At 40.6% G+C, this 18737-nt stretch overlaps 1 protein-coding gene across 2 annotated transcripts in view; it reads left to right on the top strand.

The window, feature by feature from the left end:
- Positions 1-13464: 13464 nt before the first annotated feature.
- dnah5 (dynein, axonemal, heavy chain 5) overlaps positions 13465-18737 on the top strand; it is a 211710-nt gene continuing 206437 nt past the window's right edge. For both annotated transcript variants that reach the window (XM_072283263.1, XM_072283264.1), the window contains exons 1-3: positions 13465-13542; positions 14649-14733; positions 17693-17856. In XM_072283263.1, coding sequence (XP_072139364.1) covers positions 14697-14733; positions 17693-17856 — 201 coding nt within the window. In that variant the 5' untranslated portion in view covers positions 13465-13542; positions 14649-14696. The remainder of the gene's footprint in view (positions 13543-14648; positions 14734-17692; positions 17857-18737) is intronic.

Consider the following 18737-nt stretch of genomic DNA (forward strand, 5'->3'; position numbering starts at 1 on the left):
CCTCAGTTAACAATTGTCCAACAGATTATCAATTAAATAATAGATTGCTGTTATAGGAGCCTATTATGGGCCGATCCCCTTTTGAATATCCTACCTTGCAACATTGACTTGACTTCAGAAATGCATCACTGACTCTGCAACACTTTGAGATGTTTTGAATGTGAGTTGAAAATATGCTAAATAAAATCGTCTGAAATGTTTATTCTTTTACTTTCATTTCCCCCAAAATCATTTCTCTGGTCATTCCCTCTAAAGACTCAAAAGAGTGAACGGAGAGTGAATGATTTCTATGGGTAAATGGGGTACCCACATTCAAATTCAGATTCACTTGGACTTATTTCAATTTTTGTTAAACAGGATGATCTAATCAAATTACCTCTACTGAGTCATAGAAGGATACAACACAGAAGCAGTACTTTTGCCATTGTGTCTGTTCACCATAAAGTGCAGTTTAAATATACATTGTACATGTATATTATACATGTGAGGCACACAGTAATGTAGTGGTTAGCACAACTCTTTACAGTACAAGTGACCCAGTTTCATTTCCCACTGCTGCCTGTAAGGAGATTGTATGTGACCGTGTGGGTTTTCCCTGGGTGCTCTGGTTTCCTCCCACTGTCCAAAGATGTACCGCTTGGTAGGTTAATTGGTCATTGTAAAAATTGACCCATGATTAGGCTAGGGTTAAATCGGGGGATTGCTGGGTGGCGTGGCTCGAAGGGCTGGAAGGACTTATTCTGCGCTGGATCTCAATAAACAAATGAAACTCAGTGCATTTTACTTTATTCTTGTTTGAGAGGGATTTTTTTCCCCTTTTTCCCTTATGAATACTTCAAAGCAGTACTTATTTTGAATACTTATTTAGTGCTATGTTTGTATATTTACTGCTTCACTAAACTGACAGCTGCAGCATAATGTACTTAGACAATATATTCTAAACTTGGACATGTACAATGTATGGTTAAAATGTGCATTATTTCTGTGCATCATTTATTCATGAGAAGCTTCTCAAGTATTTAGTGATTTGGTCTTTATTCAGAATATTTATCATTTAAATTCATAAAGATCTTTGTAGAGGATTAGTGAGTACTGTGGAATGTCTGTTTATGATGCATTGCTTTGTCCTCGAGTAACCTTAACAGCATTTCATTATAAACTGTTCAATGTTACAGTGGAATTAGAAATATCTAAAATGACAATGCAGCAAGGAAATTCAAAACGTCTTATTTCTTTATACCTTCTCTGAGGTAACCCTTTTAAACTAGATCACATTGCCAATTTTTAAATCTACATTCAAAGCGCAGATGACCTGTGCTACATTTTCTTTTGTCACAGTTACTGCACTCAGCAAGTCCAGGCTTGTTTGAGGTTTTGTGTATTTTGTCATTGTTGCCAAGCCTGTTTCAATGGTGATTAAAATGCTTATCACTAACAGGAGCAGAGGGCATGTTGTTCTCTGTGATGGGGGTTAAGACTGCATTTGCCCTTGGGACGTAGGAACTCTGTAGTTACTTTTTGTTGTGGATTCATACACATGTCTCAATGTTTTAGGTCAGGCAGCCCAATGTCAATGGTGGGGCAACACTGAAAGATACTAATACAAGACAAAAGTAATTGTTGCTTGGGAAAATATGGGTTAGTACATGTTAGCCTGTTGTACAAGCTGTTTAAAAGCAGATCATGGTGTAACTGCTGCTACAAAACAGCAATTTAATGACATATATCAGTGATAATAAACCTGATTCTGGTTCTGAACAGAGAGGGTAAAGCCTCTATGGGAAGAGAGGGCCATGATTAGAGGTTAGATGGTTAATATTAGGAACCATTGATATAAGAAACAATCAGCCTTCAAACTACTTCAGGAAAAGAAAATACTAAAAAATCTGCAGTTAATGGAAATATGAAATAAAAAATAAAATACTGGAATACTCAGCATCTGTGGAAAGAGAAAGATACTTAATGTTTTGAGTCTAGGGTCTTTCATTCTGAGAAATTTTTTGGTGTTTTCTGTTTTCTTTCACATGATTGGCCTTTACTAACCTGCTGGAATTTTTTTCTGATGATAAGAACCCTTGATGAGACACTGTGATATGAAGACCACTTTGCATGTCTCACGAGCCATCATTTTAACATCTTTCATTTCCCTGGTTCCCACTACCTCATCTTTGGAAGTCCAGGCCCAAGCACTTGCATTGTGCATCAAGAAGGCCTTCGGGCTCTCTGTTGCTTTGTAGAACATCATCCAGCCAGTTCCCCTCTAATTTCTCCGCTTCGCTTTGCAGAACTTGTTCTCACTCTGGACAACTTTTTCATTCCTTTTCCTTTCAGTAAATCACAGGGCACTCTCATGGACACTAGGTGCACCTGCTTTTTGTTGGCTACGTGGAGCAGCCTTTGTTCCAAACCTACTCTCGTATTAGTCCCTAAATCTTTCTGTGCTTCATCAACGACTGCATTGGCATGTTACCACCTGTACCTGTGTGGCACTTGTCAAACTCTTTTACTCCCCTGCTTAGTTCCATCCTGCCTTCAAATTCACTTGAGCTATTTGTGACACCTCTCTCCCTTTTCTTAATCTTTGTGACCATCTCAGGAGGCAAACTGATGCCACTGACTCCTGCAGCTACCTCAACTATATCTCCTCCTATATTTTCTCTTGTAAGGACACAATCCCTTTCTGTTAATTGCTCAATCTCAGTCAATATCTTCTTGAGATTAAGCTTTCTTTCCTCTCCTGAAAATTTAAGATTTCCTCCTTTTACAAGAAACATGGCTTCCTGACATCTGGCCTGACAAATCTGTCCAGAGTTCTTCGAGGAAGAACAAGCAAGGTGGACAAAACAGAGGCTGTGGATGTCATTTAGTTGGATTTTCAGAAGGCATTTGATAAGGTGCCACACATGAGCTGCTTAACAAGATAAAATCCTATGGCGTTACAGGAAAGATATAGCAGAATGGCTGACAAGCAGGGGGCGAGTGGGAATAAAAGGGGCCTTTTCTGGTTGGCTGTCAGTGGTAATGTGTTGTTCACTAGTCAGTATTGGTCAGTATTTCTCACATTGTTAGTGATTTGGATAATGGAATTGATGGCTTTGTGGTAAAGCTTGCAGATGATATAAAGATAGGTGGAGGGGTAGATAGTGTTGAGGAAGCAATGTGATTGCAGCAAGACTTAGAATAATTGGAAGAATGGACAAAAAGGTGGCAGATGAAATGCTGTGTTGGGAAATGTATGATAATGCATTTTGGGAAAAGGAACAATAGCGTGGACCATTATCGAAATGGGGAGAAGGTTCAAAGGTGCAGGGGGACTTGGGAATCCTTGTGCAAGACTTCCAGAAGGTTAATTTACATGTTGAGTCTATGGTAAAGAAGGCAAATGTAATGCTGGCATTTATTTAGAACATAAGAACATAAGAAATAGGAGCAGGAGTAGGCCATTTGCCCTGTCAAGCCTGCTTTGCCATTGAATAAGATCATGGCTGATCTGGCCATGGACTCATCCCCACCTACCTGCCTTTTCCCCCTAACCCTTAATTCCCCTACTATGCAAAAATATGTCCAACCTTGTCTTAAATATATTTACTGAGGTAGCCTCCACTGCTTCATTGGGCAGAGAATTCCACAGATTCACCACCTTCTGGGAAAAGCAGTTCCCCCTCATCTCCGCCCTAAATCTACTCCACCGAATCTTCAGGCTATTTCAAGGGGAATAGAATATAAAAAAAACAAGGAGATAAGACACTAGTCAGACACTTGGAGTATTGTCAACAGTTTTGGGCCCCATATCTCAGAAAGGATGTGTTGTCAGTGGAGAGAGTCCAGAGGAGGTTCACGATGATGATTCGGGGAATGAAGAGGTTAATACATGAGCATTTGGTAGCTTTGTGCCTGTACTCACTGGAATTTAGAAGAATACAGGGAGATATCATTGAAACCAACCAAATATTGAAAGAACCAGATAGGGTGGACGTGGAGAGGATGTTTCCTTTGGTGGGGGTATCCAAAACTAGAGGGCACAGCCTCAAAATTAAGGGGTGACCTTTTAGAACCGAGGTAAAGAGGATTTTTCTTAGCCAGAGAGCAGTGAATCTGCCACAGACTGTGGTGGAGACCAAGTCTGTGCATATATTTAAGGTGGAAGTTGATCGCTTCCTGATTGGTCATGGCATCAAAGGATATGGCGAGAAAGCAGGTGTATGGGGTTGAGTGGGATCTGGCATCAGCCATGATGGAATTGTGGAGCAGACTCAATGGGCTAAATGGCCTAATTCTGCTCCTATGTCTTATGGTCATATGGCCTTTCAGCCCCATAGTTGATGGAGCCTTTACCCCATTTCCTCCATTCCCTGCACTTCTACTCTCACCCCATTTACTCCCAGGTAGAATAGCAATAGAATGCCCTCAGTCCTTAACTTTCATCCCATCAGCCTCTGCATCCAGCACATTTTTTGACATTTCCATCAGCTTCAACATGATCCCATCACCTGTCACATCTTTCCCTCCCCACCTCTTTCTGATTTCCACAGAAACTTCTCTTCTCTGTGACTTGCAGGTTCACCCATCTTTCCCCTTCCTAAAGCACTTTCCCCTGCAACAGAAGGAGCTGTAACACCTTTCCCACCTCCATCCAGGTACCCTAAACAGCCCTTCCAAGTGAAGTGATTCACATGCACTTTCTCTGACCTTGTTGGTTGCATTCATTGCTCACGATGTGAGACCAAGTGCAGATGGGTTGCCTGCTCTGCAGAGCACGCGCACTCTGCAGTAGCTGTCTGGAATTCCCAGTTACAAGACGTTTAAATTTCCCTTTGCCATCGATCAAAAGCCTAACGGTCCTTAGCCTCCCCCACTAATGGGCAGAGGCAAACTGCAAACCAAATGTGTCTCATATTCTGACTGATGGTCTAACCCAACAGTGTTGTGAACATCTGAAATTGCCAATTTAAGATAACTCATTTCTCCTTTCTCCCTCTCTCTCTCCTTTTGATCTAAGTTTTCTCTCTCTCATACGCACACTTCTTTCCACTTGCCCCCAGTGCCCTCTATTGCCCAATTTCTTTCCTGTTACCAACACTTTCCTCCCCAGTTCCCTCTCCCTAATGTTCCCATCCATTCACCTTTCTTTCCTTATTTGGTTTCAGTCTTCACCTCATTTTTTATGATTCAATAATCTGCAGCCCTTTGTTGTCCCTGTCTATCAGCTCCCAATCTCTGTCACTCTTTCCAACCTTTCCTCTCCCACCTGACTCCATGTTCAGATTCAGAATTATTTATCATATGTACATGTTAGCATACAGTGAGATGTGCCAACCACCAACACACCTAAGAGTGTGCTGGGGACAGCCTTCAGGTATTGTCACGCATACTGGTGTCAACGTAGCATGACAGCAGTCTTCAGCAGACCAACAGAGAACACAACAAGCAACAAAACAACAACAGCAAAATAGGCCCCTTTCCTTCCTCCCACCCAGTGAAACACATAGACAGTCCTTCGACTCCAGCATAGGCCTCCAGGCCTTTGATCTCCGTGTGTAAATCAATCGCTCCTCACTTGATCCACCTATCAAGCTCTTGGCCCATACTTCCACTTGACCTATTTTATACTGGCTATTTCCCTTTTCATCTTTGCTGAATGTCTGTCCACAGATTTGAGTCTGGAGATCAAGAACGCTTCAAGAGGTGCAGGTATGATCTCCAGAAAGCCATCTCATGGGTGAAGTGGAGAATGTGGACTAGAATGGAATCAACAAGGGATGCTCAACAGCTGTGGCAGGGTTTGAATGCTGTAACCTCCGACAAAGTTAAATCTAGTGACATGGGGGACAGCTTCCAGATGAGCTCATTGCCTTCTATGCTGGCTTTGACCAGGAGGAACCATTGCGCACCCCCATGTCTCCTGATGATCCTTTGGTCTTGGTATCTAAAGATGACGTGAGGGTTGCCTTCAAGAGAGTGAAGCCAAGTAAAGCAGCTGGTCTGGATGGAGTACCTGGCCGAGCATCGAAGACCGATGCTGACCAACTGGCTGGTGTGTTTGTGGATATCTTCTACCTCTTGCTTGGTTAGTGTGTAGTACCCACCTGTTTCAAGCAGGTTTCAAACATACTGGTGCCCAAGCAGAGAGTGATAACCTGCCTGAATGACTATCGCGCAATGGTATTTACATCCACAGTGATGAAGTGTTTTGAGAGGCTGGTGTTGAAGCATATCAGCTCCTGTCTGAGTGGTGACTTGGATCCGGTCCAATTTGCCTACTAGTCCACAGCAGATGCTTATCTCATTGAATCTTCTCACAACCCTGGAATAGTTGGACAGCAATGTCAGTTATCGATTACAGCTCAGCATCTAATACCATTATTCCCTCAATAGTAATCAGTAAACTCCAAGACCTGGCCCTCAATACTCCCTTGTAAAATTGGATCCTTGATTTCCTAACTTGCAGACCACAGTCAGTTCAGATTGGCAAAAACATCTCCTCCACAATCTCCATCAGCACAGGTTCACCACAGGGCTGTGTGCTTCTCCCCCTACTCTACTTGCTTTACACCTATGACTGTGTGGCTAAGTATGGCTCCAACACCATATTCAACTTCACTGGTGACACCATTGTTGTGGGCCATATCAAAGGTGGAGATGACTCAGCATACAGGAGGATTGAAAATTTGGTGGAGTGGTGTCCTAACAACAACTTCTCACTCAATGTCAGCAAGACCAAGGAACTGATTGTAGATGTTAGGAGAGGGAATCCAGAGGTCCATGAGCCAGTACTCATCGGAGCATCAGAGGTGAAGAGGGTCTGTAACTTTAAATTCCTGGGTGTCACTGTCTCTGCGGACCTATCATAGACCCATCATATAAATGTAATTGCAAAGAAAGTGCCTCTACTTCCTTAGGAGTCTGTGGAAATTCGGCATGACATCAAAAACCTTGACAAATTTCTATAGATGTGTAGTGGAAAGTGTATCGACTGGCTGTATTACAGCCTGGTATGGGAACACCAATGCCTTTGAGCGGAAAATCCTACAAAAGTTAGTGGATTTGGCCCAGTACAGCATGGGTAAAGCCCTCCCAACCATTGAGGACATCTGCATGAAATGCTGTTGTAGGAAAGCAGCATCCATCATCAAAGTTCCTCACCACTTAGGCCATGCTCTTTTCTCTCAGCTGCTATCAGGTAGAAGGTACAAGTGCCTCAGAACTTGCACCACCAGGTTCAAGAACACTTCATACCCCTCAACCATTAGGCTCTTGAAAAAAGAGGATAACTGCACTCGTCCAAAATGCTGGAGGAACTCAGCAGACTAGGCAGCATCTAGGAAAAGAGTACTGTCAACCTTTCAGCTCGAAAAGTCAACTGTACTTTTCTCCTAGATGCTGCCTGATCTGCTGAGTTCCTCTAGCATTTTGTGTGTGTGTGTGTGTGTGTTGCTCAGGTTTCCAGCATCTGCAGATTTTCTCTTGTTTGTAACTGCACTCATCTGTTGAGATATTCTCACAACCAGTGATCTCACTTTAAGGACTCTTCATCCTGTTACTTCATACTCTCATTTTTATTGCTATTTATTTGGATTTGCATTTACACATTTTGTTGTCTTCTATGCTCTTACTCTTTTATTGATCTTGTTTACAGTTACTGTTCAGTAGATTTGGTGAATATGCCCACAGGAAGAAGAATCTCAGGGTTGTATGTACGTATGTACTGTGGTAATAAGTTTTTCTTTGAATGTTGAGATGCTGCCTGACCTGCGGAGTTTCTCCAGTAGCTTGTTTTTAGCTCAAGTTCAAGTTTATAATAATTGAATATTAGACATTGATGTTGAAATTTATCATCAACTTCTATGTGCCAAGACAGGCACATTCTATATCAGCAGAAATGCTTTTGAAGATCTCGAGCTCAAAATCAGTACTTCCATTGAATGTCTGGATATTGGGTTCAGGAATCATTAGGTGCAGCCTTGCAAACAAGGGTTGCTGTCTATAAGAGCAGCAGCTGCAGTATGATGTGGTAGGTAGCCTCAAAAGACCATGCTATTTATGCAAAGTATATTTAGTTCCACAATGTGTATACGTACTGTATATAGAGTTATCTATTCAATATTGGAACAGAGCAAATATGAACACCTTAAAGCACTCTGGTGAAATGTACAGGAAACGTCATTAGATCGATAGGGATTAAGTAAAATAGTTGGTAAGTTTTGCTTCAATGATGCCAGGCATCACAGTTGAAGTATTGCAGTTTTGAACACCTAATTTAAGGAGAAATACACTTGGATTGGTGGTAGTTTAGAGAAGGTTCCCTTGTTTTAATCCCAAGATAAAGGAGTTAACCGTGGTGAACAGTTGAATAGTTTGGAAGAGGCATGATGTCACTGAATTATGAATTATTTGTTTACTCAATTATTTATTATTAGTTTTATTTGCACAGTTTGTCTTCTGCAATTTGGCAGTCAGTCTTTGTGTGTAGTTTTTCATATTTCTTTGTTCTACTGTGTCTGCAAGAAAATGCATCTTTGGGTAGTATTTGGTGACATATATACTTGAATAATAAATTTTATTTTGCACTTTGAAATATATAAAACTTTGGCTTTGATAACATACAAACAATTATAGATTTCCCTCTGTGTATAATTTTTTCTGTATTTTAAAGGCTAGATTACTGTTTGCAGTGGTTATTTCTTTGGACAAAACTACGTAGTTGTGCTTGAAGTTCCACTTCATTGTTGTGGGTTTTTCCTGACTATTGTTTCTTATGGACAACACAAATACCAACAATGAGCAGTACTTGAGAAGTAAAGGTTAAACAATCAAAGCTTTGTTCTGACAACTTGTTAGTTTCTCTTTGTTACCAAGCACCAGTGTTATTACAACATACTTGCCTGCTCTTGTGAAAGGTTTAATGATGTACTGTTAATTTGTGAATCAGTGAACTGCTTAAGTGATCATTCTGGTTTATCTAAATCCACTTCCTGAATTCTAATTACATTATTGTTATTTCTGAGTGGTTCTGTTTGAAACTGAAAGGACCATAATTTGACCTGGTCATACAGTTAGGAGTGGTTCTTTTTATTTCTGCTGTTATTGGAAAACTTCTATTGAACAAAGAAAAAGAGAATTAAATTTGAACAAAGAATTAATGTAAAGTGTCAACCATTTGATATCTGTTATTAATTTACTGTGGTCCAAAAAGAAGGATTGATTTGATTAGTAAAAGTGCAAATTCAGTCCTGTAATAGTGTTAAATTCAGAGTGGTAAAAAGATGTAAGGTGGGCTTTGGCCCATTGAGGCCATACCTGTTCTTTGAAAGGGCAATCTGGCAAGTCTCAGTCCTCCATCCTTTCTGAAAGCCTTGACATTTATTTCCTTTTAGGTATTTACCCAACCACTACCTCCCCTCCCCCACCCCACACTTTTGAATGTTATTTTGAAGCTTCCTCAAATGTGTCGTTATTAATACATTCCAGACCTCAAGCACTCAACTGTTTATTCCCCTGATAATTTACAATGAGGAATATAAAAATAATATAATGGTGCAAAGAGAGAGCAAAATGGTGAGGTGGGGTTAATGGATTCATGGGTGATTCAGTAATCTGATAGTGGAGAGGAAGAAGCTGTTCCTGCACCATTGGATGTGTGCCTGCAAGCTCCAGTACCTTCTCTTGATAGTGGTACTTCATGTCCTGGATGGTGAGGGTCCTTAATGATGAAGATGCCTCAGTGGGCAGGCTAGTGCCCACAATAGAGTTGGCTGAGTTTACAACCCTCTGTAGCTTTTCCCGATCCTGTCCTTTGGCACCCCCGTAACCGACGGTGATGTTCTCTCCACCTCACATCTATAAAATCATATTGTGTCCCAGCATTCTTCCTCTCAATACTTCATATTTTCACACAATAAATTAAATCTGTTTCCTATTCACCCTTTCCACCAGTTTATCACACTTTTCTGAAGGAACTCTCCTACCTATTTGCACTCCCTTAACAGCAGAGCTCAACGTGGCAGATAAAATGGAATGCGATCTTTATGAAAATCTTCAGGAAAATGTAACCACTTTAATTAGCATCTCTTTTAATAATTTCATTATCTTCAAAACTAACAAATGAGCATTCTTCATGTAATAATTCCTGTTCTAAATAATGCTTGGTTAATTTTAGTGTAATTCATAAAACATATTTTCTAATTTTTATAATTCCAATTTTTAATTTTACTACATAAACAGCAAAATTGCTTGCAAATACTTTGGCATTCATGTAATTATCAGCATTCATATTATGCATGGATGTATTTAATGTATGTATAATATCTACACTTAATGCTGGCTGTTAGTGTAATGGTGACAGCACCAGACAAGAGGCACGGGTTTGAACCCGGCCGGCTCCTTGCACACTTTCCATTTGTGCTGAGTTGAGGGTCAAGCTAACAACTCAGCTTTGTCAAAACAGACAAATAGTATGGAAACAGCAAAAAATGCCACTCGATGCGCCACAAGGCATGAAAAAGGAACAACAAAATATATACACTTAGTGGTCACTATATTAGGTACAGCTGTACACCTGCTTGTTAATGCAAATATCTAATCTGTCAATCATGTGCATAAAAGCATGCAGACATGGGTCAAGAGGTTCAGTTGTTGTTCAGACCAAACATCAGAATGGGGAAGAAATGTGATCTGAGTGACATTGACCATAGAATGATTGTGGTGGCAGACCGGGTGGTTTGAGTATCTTAGAAACTGCTGATTTCCTGGAATTTTCATACACAACAGTCTCTAGAGTTTACAGAAAATGGTGTGGAAAACAAAAAAACATTCAATGAGAGAGGTCAGAGGAGAATTGCCAGACTTGGTCTCTGTCACCCCCTCTCTGTCACCCTCTCTCTGTCCCCACTATCACCCCTGACTATAACAACTTAAGGAACCCATTTGGTGATTATGCTGATGCTTGAACTGTTAATTTAGTCCTTAACATGACAGCAACTATGTATAAATTTTGTATATTTGGCAGTTAATATAAGGGCTGTATAATCACAACATAATTTGCTTTCTGTAAAACTTGCTATCTTAAAGAGATGATTCTGAGTTAATTAAATTAAGAGACACTTTATCTGTACTTTTGAACTGTTAGATCCATGTGTTTGGGGCATGCATTACAACAGCAGTCCCCAACCACCGGGCCACGGACCGGTACCGGAACGCAGAGCATGCGCTACCAGGCTGCGAGGAAACAATATGATTTGGCGATACGAGTCAGCTGCACCTTTCCTCATTCCCTGTCACGCCCACTGTTGAGCCATTACGCATGCGAGGTCATTACCCGCGCGTGATCCATTTCAGCGCGGGAAGGAGATCAACTCCTTGAGCTTGCAAATGACGGCGGGCTGAAAAGTATGTTTGACATAACATCTCTGCCGGCATTCTGGATCAAAGACAAGGCTAAATATCCTGAGATAGCCACGAAAGCACTGAAAATGTTGCTTCCATTTCCAACATATCTCTGCAGTGAATGCAACGAAAACTAAATTGCGGAATAGACTGGGCATAAGGAACCCCCTTCGAGTATCGCTGTCTCTCGTCACCCTTCTATAGGACCGTCTTGTTGCAGGAAAACAATCCCAGGGCTCCCACTGTTTCAGCGATATTGGTGTGTTGCAATGATTTTATATGTTCATACGGGGAAAATATGTGCTGCGTGTTTAATATCCAAACAATACTTAAAATGTTATGATGCTATTGACTGATATAACTATATAACAATTACAGCACGGAAACAGGCCATCATTGCCCTTCTAGTCCGTGCTGAACGCTACTCTCACCTAGTCTCACCGACCTGCACTCAGCCCATAACCCGCCATTCCTTTCCTGTCCATATACCAATCCAATTTTTCTTTAAATGATAATATCAAACCCGCCTCTACCACTTCTACTGGAAATTCGTTCAACACTTACTTCAAGCTCCCCTGTCCTCCCCTGATAATTGACTTATCACTATATTCACGCGAGGAAAATATGCGCTGTGTGTTTAATATTAAATTCGTTAGATAAACGCTTTTAGAAACGAAATTGAGTGTATTAGCTAATTATCATCTGTATTCCGGTCGTGATTAACACCCACCGCCCCCCCGAAAAGAATCGCCAAAAACGATTTGTGGAAAAAAATTGTACACGCATGTGCAAGTTACGCATGCGCACTGGTGCCCGCGCAAGGCTTCATAGTCATTGTAGTCTTTCTCGGGGTAAACCCAGCGTATTTGGCTGCTACTCTTGTCCGTTGGCATCCCCCCCACCCCGGTCGGCTGGTCCGCAAGAATATTGTCAATATGAAACCGGTCCGCAGTGCAAGAAAGGTTGGGGACCCCTGCATTACAATATGAGTAGATATCTGAACAATCAAGTCAAGTCAAGTCACTTTTTATTGTCATTTTGACCATAACTGCTGTTACAGTACACAGTAAAAACGAGACAACGTTTTTCAGGACCAGGGTGCTACATGAGACAATACAAAAACTACACTGAACTACGTAAAACAACACAAAAACTACACTAGACTACAGACCTATCCAGGACTGCATAAAGTGCACAAAACGGTGCAGGCATTACCATAAATAATAAACAAGACAATAGGCACAGTAGAGGGCAGTAGGTTGATGTCAGTCCAGGCTCTGAGTATTGAGGAGTCTGATGGCTTGGGGGAAAAAGCTGTTACATAGCCTGGTTGTAAGAGCCCGAATGCTTCGGTGCCTTTTGCCAGATGGCAGGAAGGAGAAGAGTTTGAATGAGGGGTGCATGGCATCTTTCACAATGGATGCAGCGTGTGGTGTAAATGTCTGTAATGGCGGGAAGAGAGATCCCACTGATCTTCTCAGCTGACCTCACTATCTGCTGCAGGGTCTTGCGATCCGAGATGGTGCAATTTCCAAACCAGGCAGTGATGCAGCTGCTCAGGATGCTCTCAATACAATCTCGGTAGAATGTGGTGAGGATCAAATTGCTGTAATCAAATAATTTAAATAATAATAACTTTAGAGCAGTTTTCTTACAGTAGTTCAAAGTTCTTTACAATAGGAAATGGCGCAAACATGAAAATAAAAAAGCCAAAATAAAAATAAACAGGAAAATTAAAGACAAAAAGATGTTAGTTAAATGTAGGGTTAAGTGAATTGGTTTTGAGGTGATGTTAACAGTGTCAACTGAGTCTGTATCCCTTATAGTTTTAGGTATTGAATTCCACTGTTTAGGAGTGTAATTCAAAAAAGCTGATCTGTCACATTTTGAGGGAAGTATAAAAAGACCTGAGAGTTCAAGCAGGATTATAAACAAAATAAGGAATAATATGATTGGATTAAAAGTGCATAATTCTTCATTGTTTGCTTTCAATTTCTCTAACTATAAAATGGCTTATCTTTGCAGCAAAAACTAAAAGAGGAAAGAGAAGCCAAACGGGCCCATCTGGATGGTAGACATGACTACGTATTGGGGGTTGTGTCCTTGTGCACTGGAATAGAGAAAGTTGAGGTGGAAGATGCCATTCTTGAGGGTTCCCAGGTGAGTGTATTACTAAAATTATGTCAACAAAAAATAGTTTTCAAGAAATTGCATTTAATTTTGCAGCAAAACTTGAAGCTAAAATGAAACAAGATACTGAAGGAATAGAAAGAAAGCAGGATAGAACTCAAGTCAGGTAAAATTAGGAGGGCCCAAAGGGGCCAGGAATTATCCTGGGCAAGTAGGTTAAAGAACATCCCAAGGCATTTTATGCTTGCATTAAAAAAATAGTTGAAGACAATAAGGAAAGTGTAGGGCCACTCGAGGATAAATGAGGGAACTTATGCTTGGAGCCAGAAAATGTGGACAAGGTACTAAATGAGTCCCTTCTATCAGTATTCACCAAGAATGCAGAGGTTAGTCTGGTGCATGCAAATGTGCTAGCTAGGGCGTTTTAAAATCAATATAATGACACTTCAAAAGTAATGTACAGTACTATGGAAAAGTTTTAGGTACATGTAAACAAAAATTCAGTGAAGATTCTTTCAAAAATAATGAAAGGAAACATTTCTAAATATCAAAAAATTACTATAAAGAGCAGTAAACAGTAAAAAAAAACTAAATTGTATTAATATTTGGTGTGACCATTCTTTGCCTTTAAAACTGCATCAATTCTCTTAGGTACACTGTCGTGCAGTTTTATAAGAAAATCATCAGGTAGGTTGCTCAAAGCATCTTGGGGAACTTGCCACAGTTCTTCTGCAGACTTTGTCTGTCTCACTTGCTTCTGTCTCTCTAGGTAATCCCAGACAGCCTTGACGATGTTGAGATCAGGGCTCTGTGGATACCATACCATAAAAAAAATCTAGGGTGCCTTGGATTTTTGCACAGTACTGTTCTGGTATTGAAGTGACATAGGCAGGGCAGTCATTTGAGGATATAAATACCAGTGCTTGCTTGTTTTTTTTTGATATGAATGAGACAAAGTGGATAGTTTACTGTGCTCTCTCTTACTAATGGAAATAAATATTGCTTTCAATTTAAAGTGTGCTCTTTATGAATTACTGAATATTTCCATGCATTAAAATTAAATGTGAGACAATTTTGTCCTCTACACTTCCATTTATAAATTTCGTCAATTATAATGATTCATTTTTATTTTGAAGATTGATCGTATAGATTCATTTTTTGCCATTGGAGGGCTTGCACACCTTATGTTTTATTATCAAGAAATGGAACCAAATGAAACAGGTAAGCAAAATGAGTAACTGAGTAAGTGAACTGATTGTACTTTTTTTTTTGTGCAGTTTATTCAAAGGCCATTGGTGAACAATTTGGATTTAATCAAAGTTCAAAGTATATTTTATTATCAAAGTACATGTTTGTCACCATATACATATCTGAGATTCTTTTCCTGTGGGCATACTCGGCAAATCTATAGAATAATAACTATAACAGGATCAATGAAAGATCAACCAGAGTGCTGTAGACAACAAACTGTGCAAATGCAAATATAAATAAATAGCAATAACTAATGAGAATATGAGATTATGAGATAAATAGTCCTTAAAGTGAGATCATTGGTTGTAGGGACATTTCAATGATGGGGCAAGTAATCAATTTTCTTTCATGTTAATGACGCTGTTTAAGACGTGTCACAGTTTCTTCCCCCAAGCCATTAGACTCCTCAATTCTCAGAGTCTAGTCTCACACACGCACACACGCACACACGCACACACTCTCCCTCTCCCTCTCCCTCTCCCTCTCCCTCTCCCTCTCCCTCTCCCTCTCCCTCTCCCTCTCCCTCTCCCTCTCCCTCTCCCTCTCCCTCTCCCTCTCCCTCTCCCTCTCCCTCTCCCTCTCCCTCTCCCTCTCCCTCTCCCTCTCCCTCTCCCTCTCCCTCTCCCTCTCCCTCTCCCTCTCCCTCTCCCTCTCCCTCTCCCTCTCCCTCTCCCTCTCCCTCTCCCTCTCCCTCTCCCTCTCCCTCTCCCTCTCCCTCTCCCTCTCCCTCTCCCTCTCCCTCTCCCTCTCCCTCTCCCTCTCCCTCTCCCTCTCCCTCTCCCTCTCCCCCCTCTCCCCCCTCTCCCCCCTCTCCCCCCTCTCCCCCCTCTCCCCCCTCTCCCCCCTCTCCCCCCTCTCCCCCCTCTCCCCCCTCTCCCCCCTCTCCCCCCTCTCCCCCCTCTCCCCCCTCTCCCCCCTCTCCCCCCTCTCCCCCCTCTCCCCCCTCTCCCCCCTCTCCCCCCTCTCCCCCCTCTCCCCCCTCTCCCCCCTCTCCCCCCTCTCCCCCCTCTCCCCCCTCTCCCCCCTCTCCCCCCTCTCCCCCCTCTCCCAACTGAACACCACTCCCTTTGCAATTTTTGCTCATTTCTTTCTCAATTCATGCTAAAACATTGTTTACATCTACATCATTTATTATTATATTATAATTTGTCCTTTACTGTGCTTATTGTCTTGTTTATTAATTATTGTACTGTCTTGCACTGTTTTGGGCACTTTATGTAGCTCCGTGTAGCTCTGAAGTCTAATGTAGTTTTGTGTTGTTTCATGTAGCACCATAGTCCTGGAGGAACGTTGTTTCGTTTTTACTGTGTACTGTGTCAGCAGTTATGGTTGAAATGACAATAAAAGCAACTTGAACTTGATAATTTTAAAAGGTCATGTAAATGATACTTTCTCAGGCTGATGCCTGTCACTTGGAATTGATTTCTCATGCCTTGCAATGGCTCTGATAGCACAGTTTTACACGTGCTTAATTAATTAACAGAAATTCTCCTAAATGGTGTGATGGAAATCTCCATTGCTGCCTATTGTAATGAGTGACCCCTTACATGAACTGCAGTCCACGTGCACTGATATTCCTGTGACGCCTTTGAGTACATGACCATTTTTCATTTGAAAGTCTTAATTGCCATATCAACAGACTATTTAACCAATAGAGAATTATTACGACAGCTCCAACCCAATTCATTCCTTACCTACCTTCTACAAACTTGTAGTTGTACGAACATACACATGTTAACTGCAGCCAAATGCATCAGCTTATGCCAATTCATGCCTTTTCAAGGCTGAAGCTGCTATGGCCAGTTGTATCACAAGAACACTGCTGCTGAAACAAACTAGTTTGCAAAGGTTAGAAATCAGACTTAAATTCTCAGTCATTGTGGCTTATCAAGTGGCATGATGAATGTGCTGAGTAATGAGAGTATTTTAAGAATTTCTAAAAATATTATATTTGTTATGTTAGCATATCTCATTAAACTATTCTTCTATTTTCTGTTTTGTTGCTCAGTATTTCATTCCAATTTTTATTACTAATCTGTGAAACTGAGTATGTATTATTTTAAATTATGTTATTGTGCTGGAGCAGCAATCTAAGAGTGCAAGTTGCAATATTTTGTTTAAACATCAAACTGAATCGTCACCAGAAAATGTGCGCGTGGATATTCCTAGATTTTCGTTGTCCATCTGAGAAAATAACCTGAGCTGGTATGGAACAGTCTGGATTTCACAGTTAGACAAGTTTTTAAAGGTTGTGTTATCATCCTGAGAGTCAGCAGAGAATCCTCAAAATTGTACTCAAGTCATACTGTTTCTTGCAGATTTTTTTTGTTGGGCAAACCAGAACACTGGCTCACATTGGAACTTTTTAAAAAAAAAAAATCCTAGAAATGTCACTTTTTCATTTGATAATGAATTTGCTTCACAAACATTAATGCATCATATCAATGGAATTACAATATTGGGATCAATGGGAATGAATTTTACCTCCAACTGCAAAGCATTAGCCCATTTTACATTCCAGTTTTATTTATTTCTTCGAGTTCAGTCCTAGTATCATTTTTAAAAGATAATTATTAGCCTAGGGAAGTTAATTGTATGGTCATCTTGAAATCAAAACAGCTTATTGGCAGTGCTTCCAAGTAGAGTTTGAGAGCTCCAGCCCTGACTTTCAATCTCATCTGATGTTCAAACTGCCCTCAGCTTTGGGGTAACAAACTGTATTGGAGATTTAATCACAGGGTAAATAATCAAATCCAAAGCAATATTACAAAAGCATTCTGAATTGAGATTCCGTACTAAATACTGAATAATAAAATTTTCAATCAGGGTCCAAATTTCCTGCTAATATGCAAACAGAACACGCACACTAAAATATGTTAAAATGTTGTGAATGAATGCACTTATTTTGCAAACTATATTTTTTTTGCAGTGCAAATGAACCTCTTTGGAGCAGGGACCAATCCTAATAAAGGGCGAAGCAAGAAACCAAAAATATTTGTAACGGAAGGGAAAGATGTGGCACTTACTGGTGTTTGTGTAATTTTTTTACGAGCTACTGCATCCAAAGCAATCACTATAGACAATGTACATAAGGTGAGCAGCTGAATTTATTCTGAAAGCACTTTGTTCAGATTTTATTATGCAACATTTTCACCGTTCCAGACCTTCATCCCATCCTGTTTCGGATCCATGTGCTATCCCTTACTCATGGGACAGACAAACAGTTCACCAATTTCAATCATCACTGCCCACTAGCCAGCTAACCAGAGGTTTTCAGAAGCTCTTTTGATTTTTTTTTTGCTGCTTTCTTGTGAAGATGTTGAATAATTCTACATAGTGCCTTCATGTGAAATAGCAGTGACTGATAACTCTGCACTGACATTAGTTTAAATGCAACTGTTTTTGTTTAGGATAAATTAGTACTTGCTTTCAAAACAAATGGGCGTAAACAGCAATATTTACTGTAGCCCAAGTCAAACATTTGAGAACTCCAGAGATTCCAGTATTGCTGCTGATGCCAGGCTGTTTGGCTAAACATAACTTTCTATTTACTAATCATACACTGTGAGAAGTATTCTTTAGGAGTCAATAAAAGTTACATTTGACAGCAATTAAACTGAGAATACAGGTTTCCCCCGCCATCCGAAGGTAGAGCGTTCCGATGAAACGGTTCGTAAGCCGGAATGTTGTAAAGCGAAGAAGCAATTACCATTTATTTATATGGGAAAATTTTGTGAGCTTTCACAGACCCAAAAATAACCTACCAAATCATGCCAAATAACACATAAAACCTAAAATAACAGTAACATATAGTAAAAGCAGGAATGGTATGATGAATACACAGCCTATATAAAGTAGAATTACTTTTCCACAATCATTGCCGGCACTGTTCTCCGTAGCGAAAATCTCACACAAGCTCTGTTGGCAAAAATACTCTCTCCAGTAACCTTTAAGCTATGAGGCTGCCAAATCAT

The sequence above is a fragment of the Mobula birostris genome, chromosome 19 (genome assembly GCF_030028105.1).
Source record: "Mobula birostris isolate sMobBir1 chromosome 19, sMobBir1.hap1, whole genome shotgun sequence".
Lineage (NCBI taxonomy): Eukaryota > Metazoa > Chordata > Chondrichthyes > Myliobatiformes > Myliobatidae > Mobula > Mobula birostris.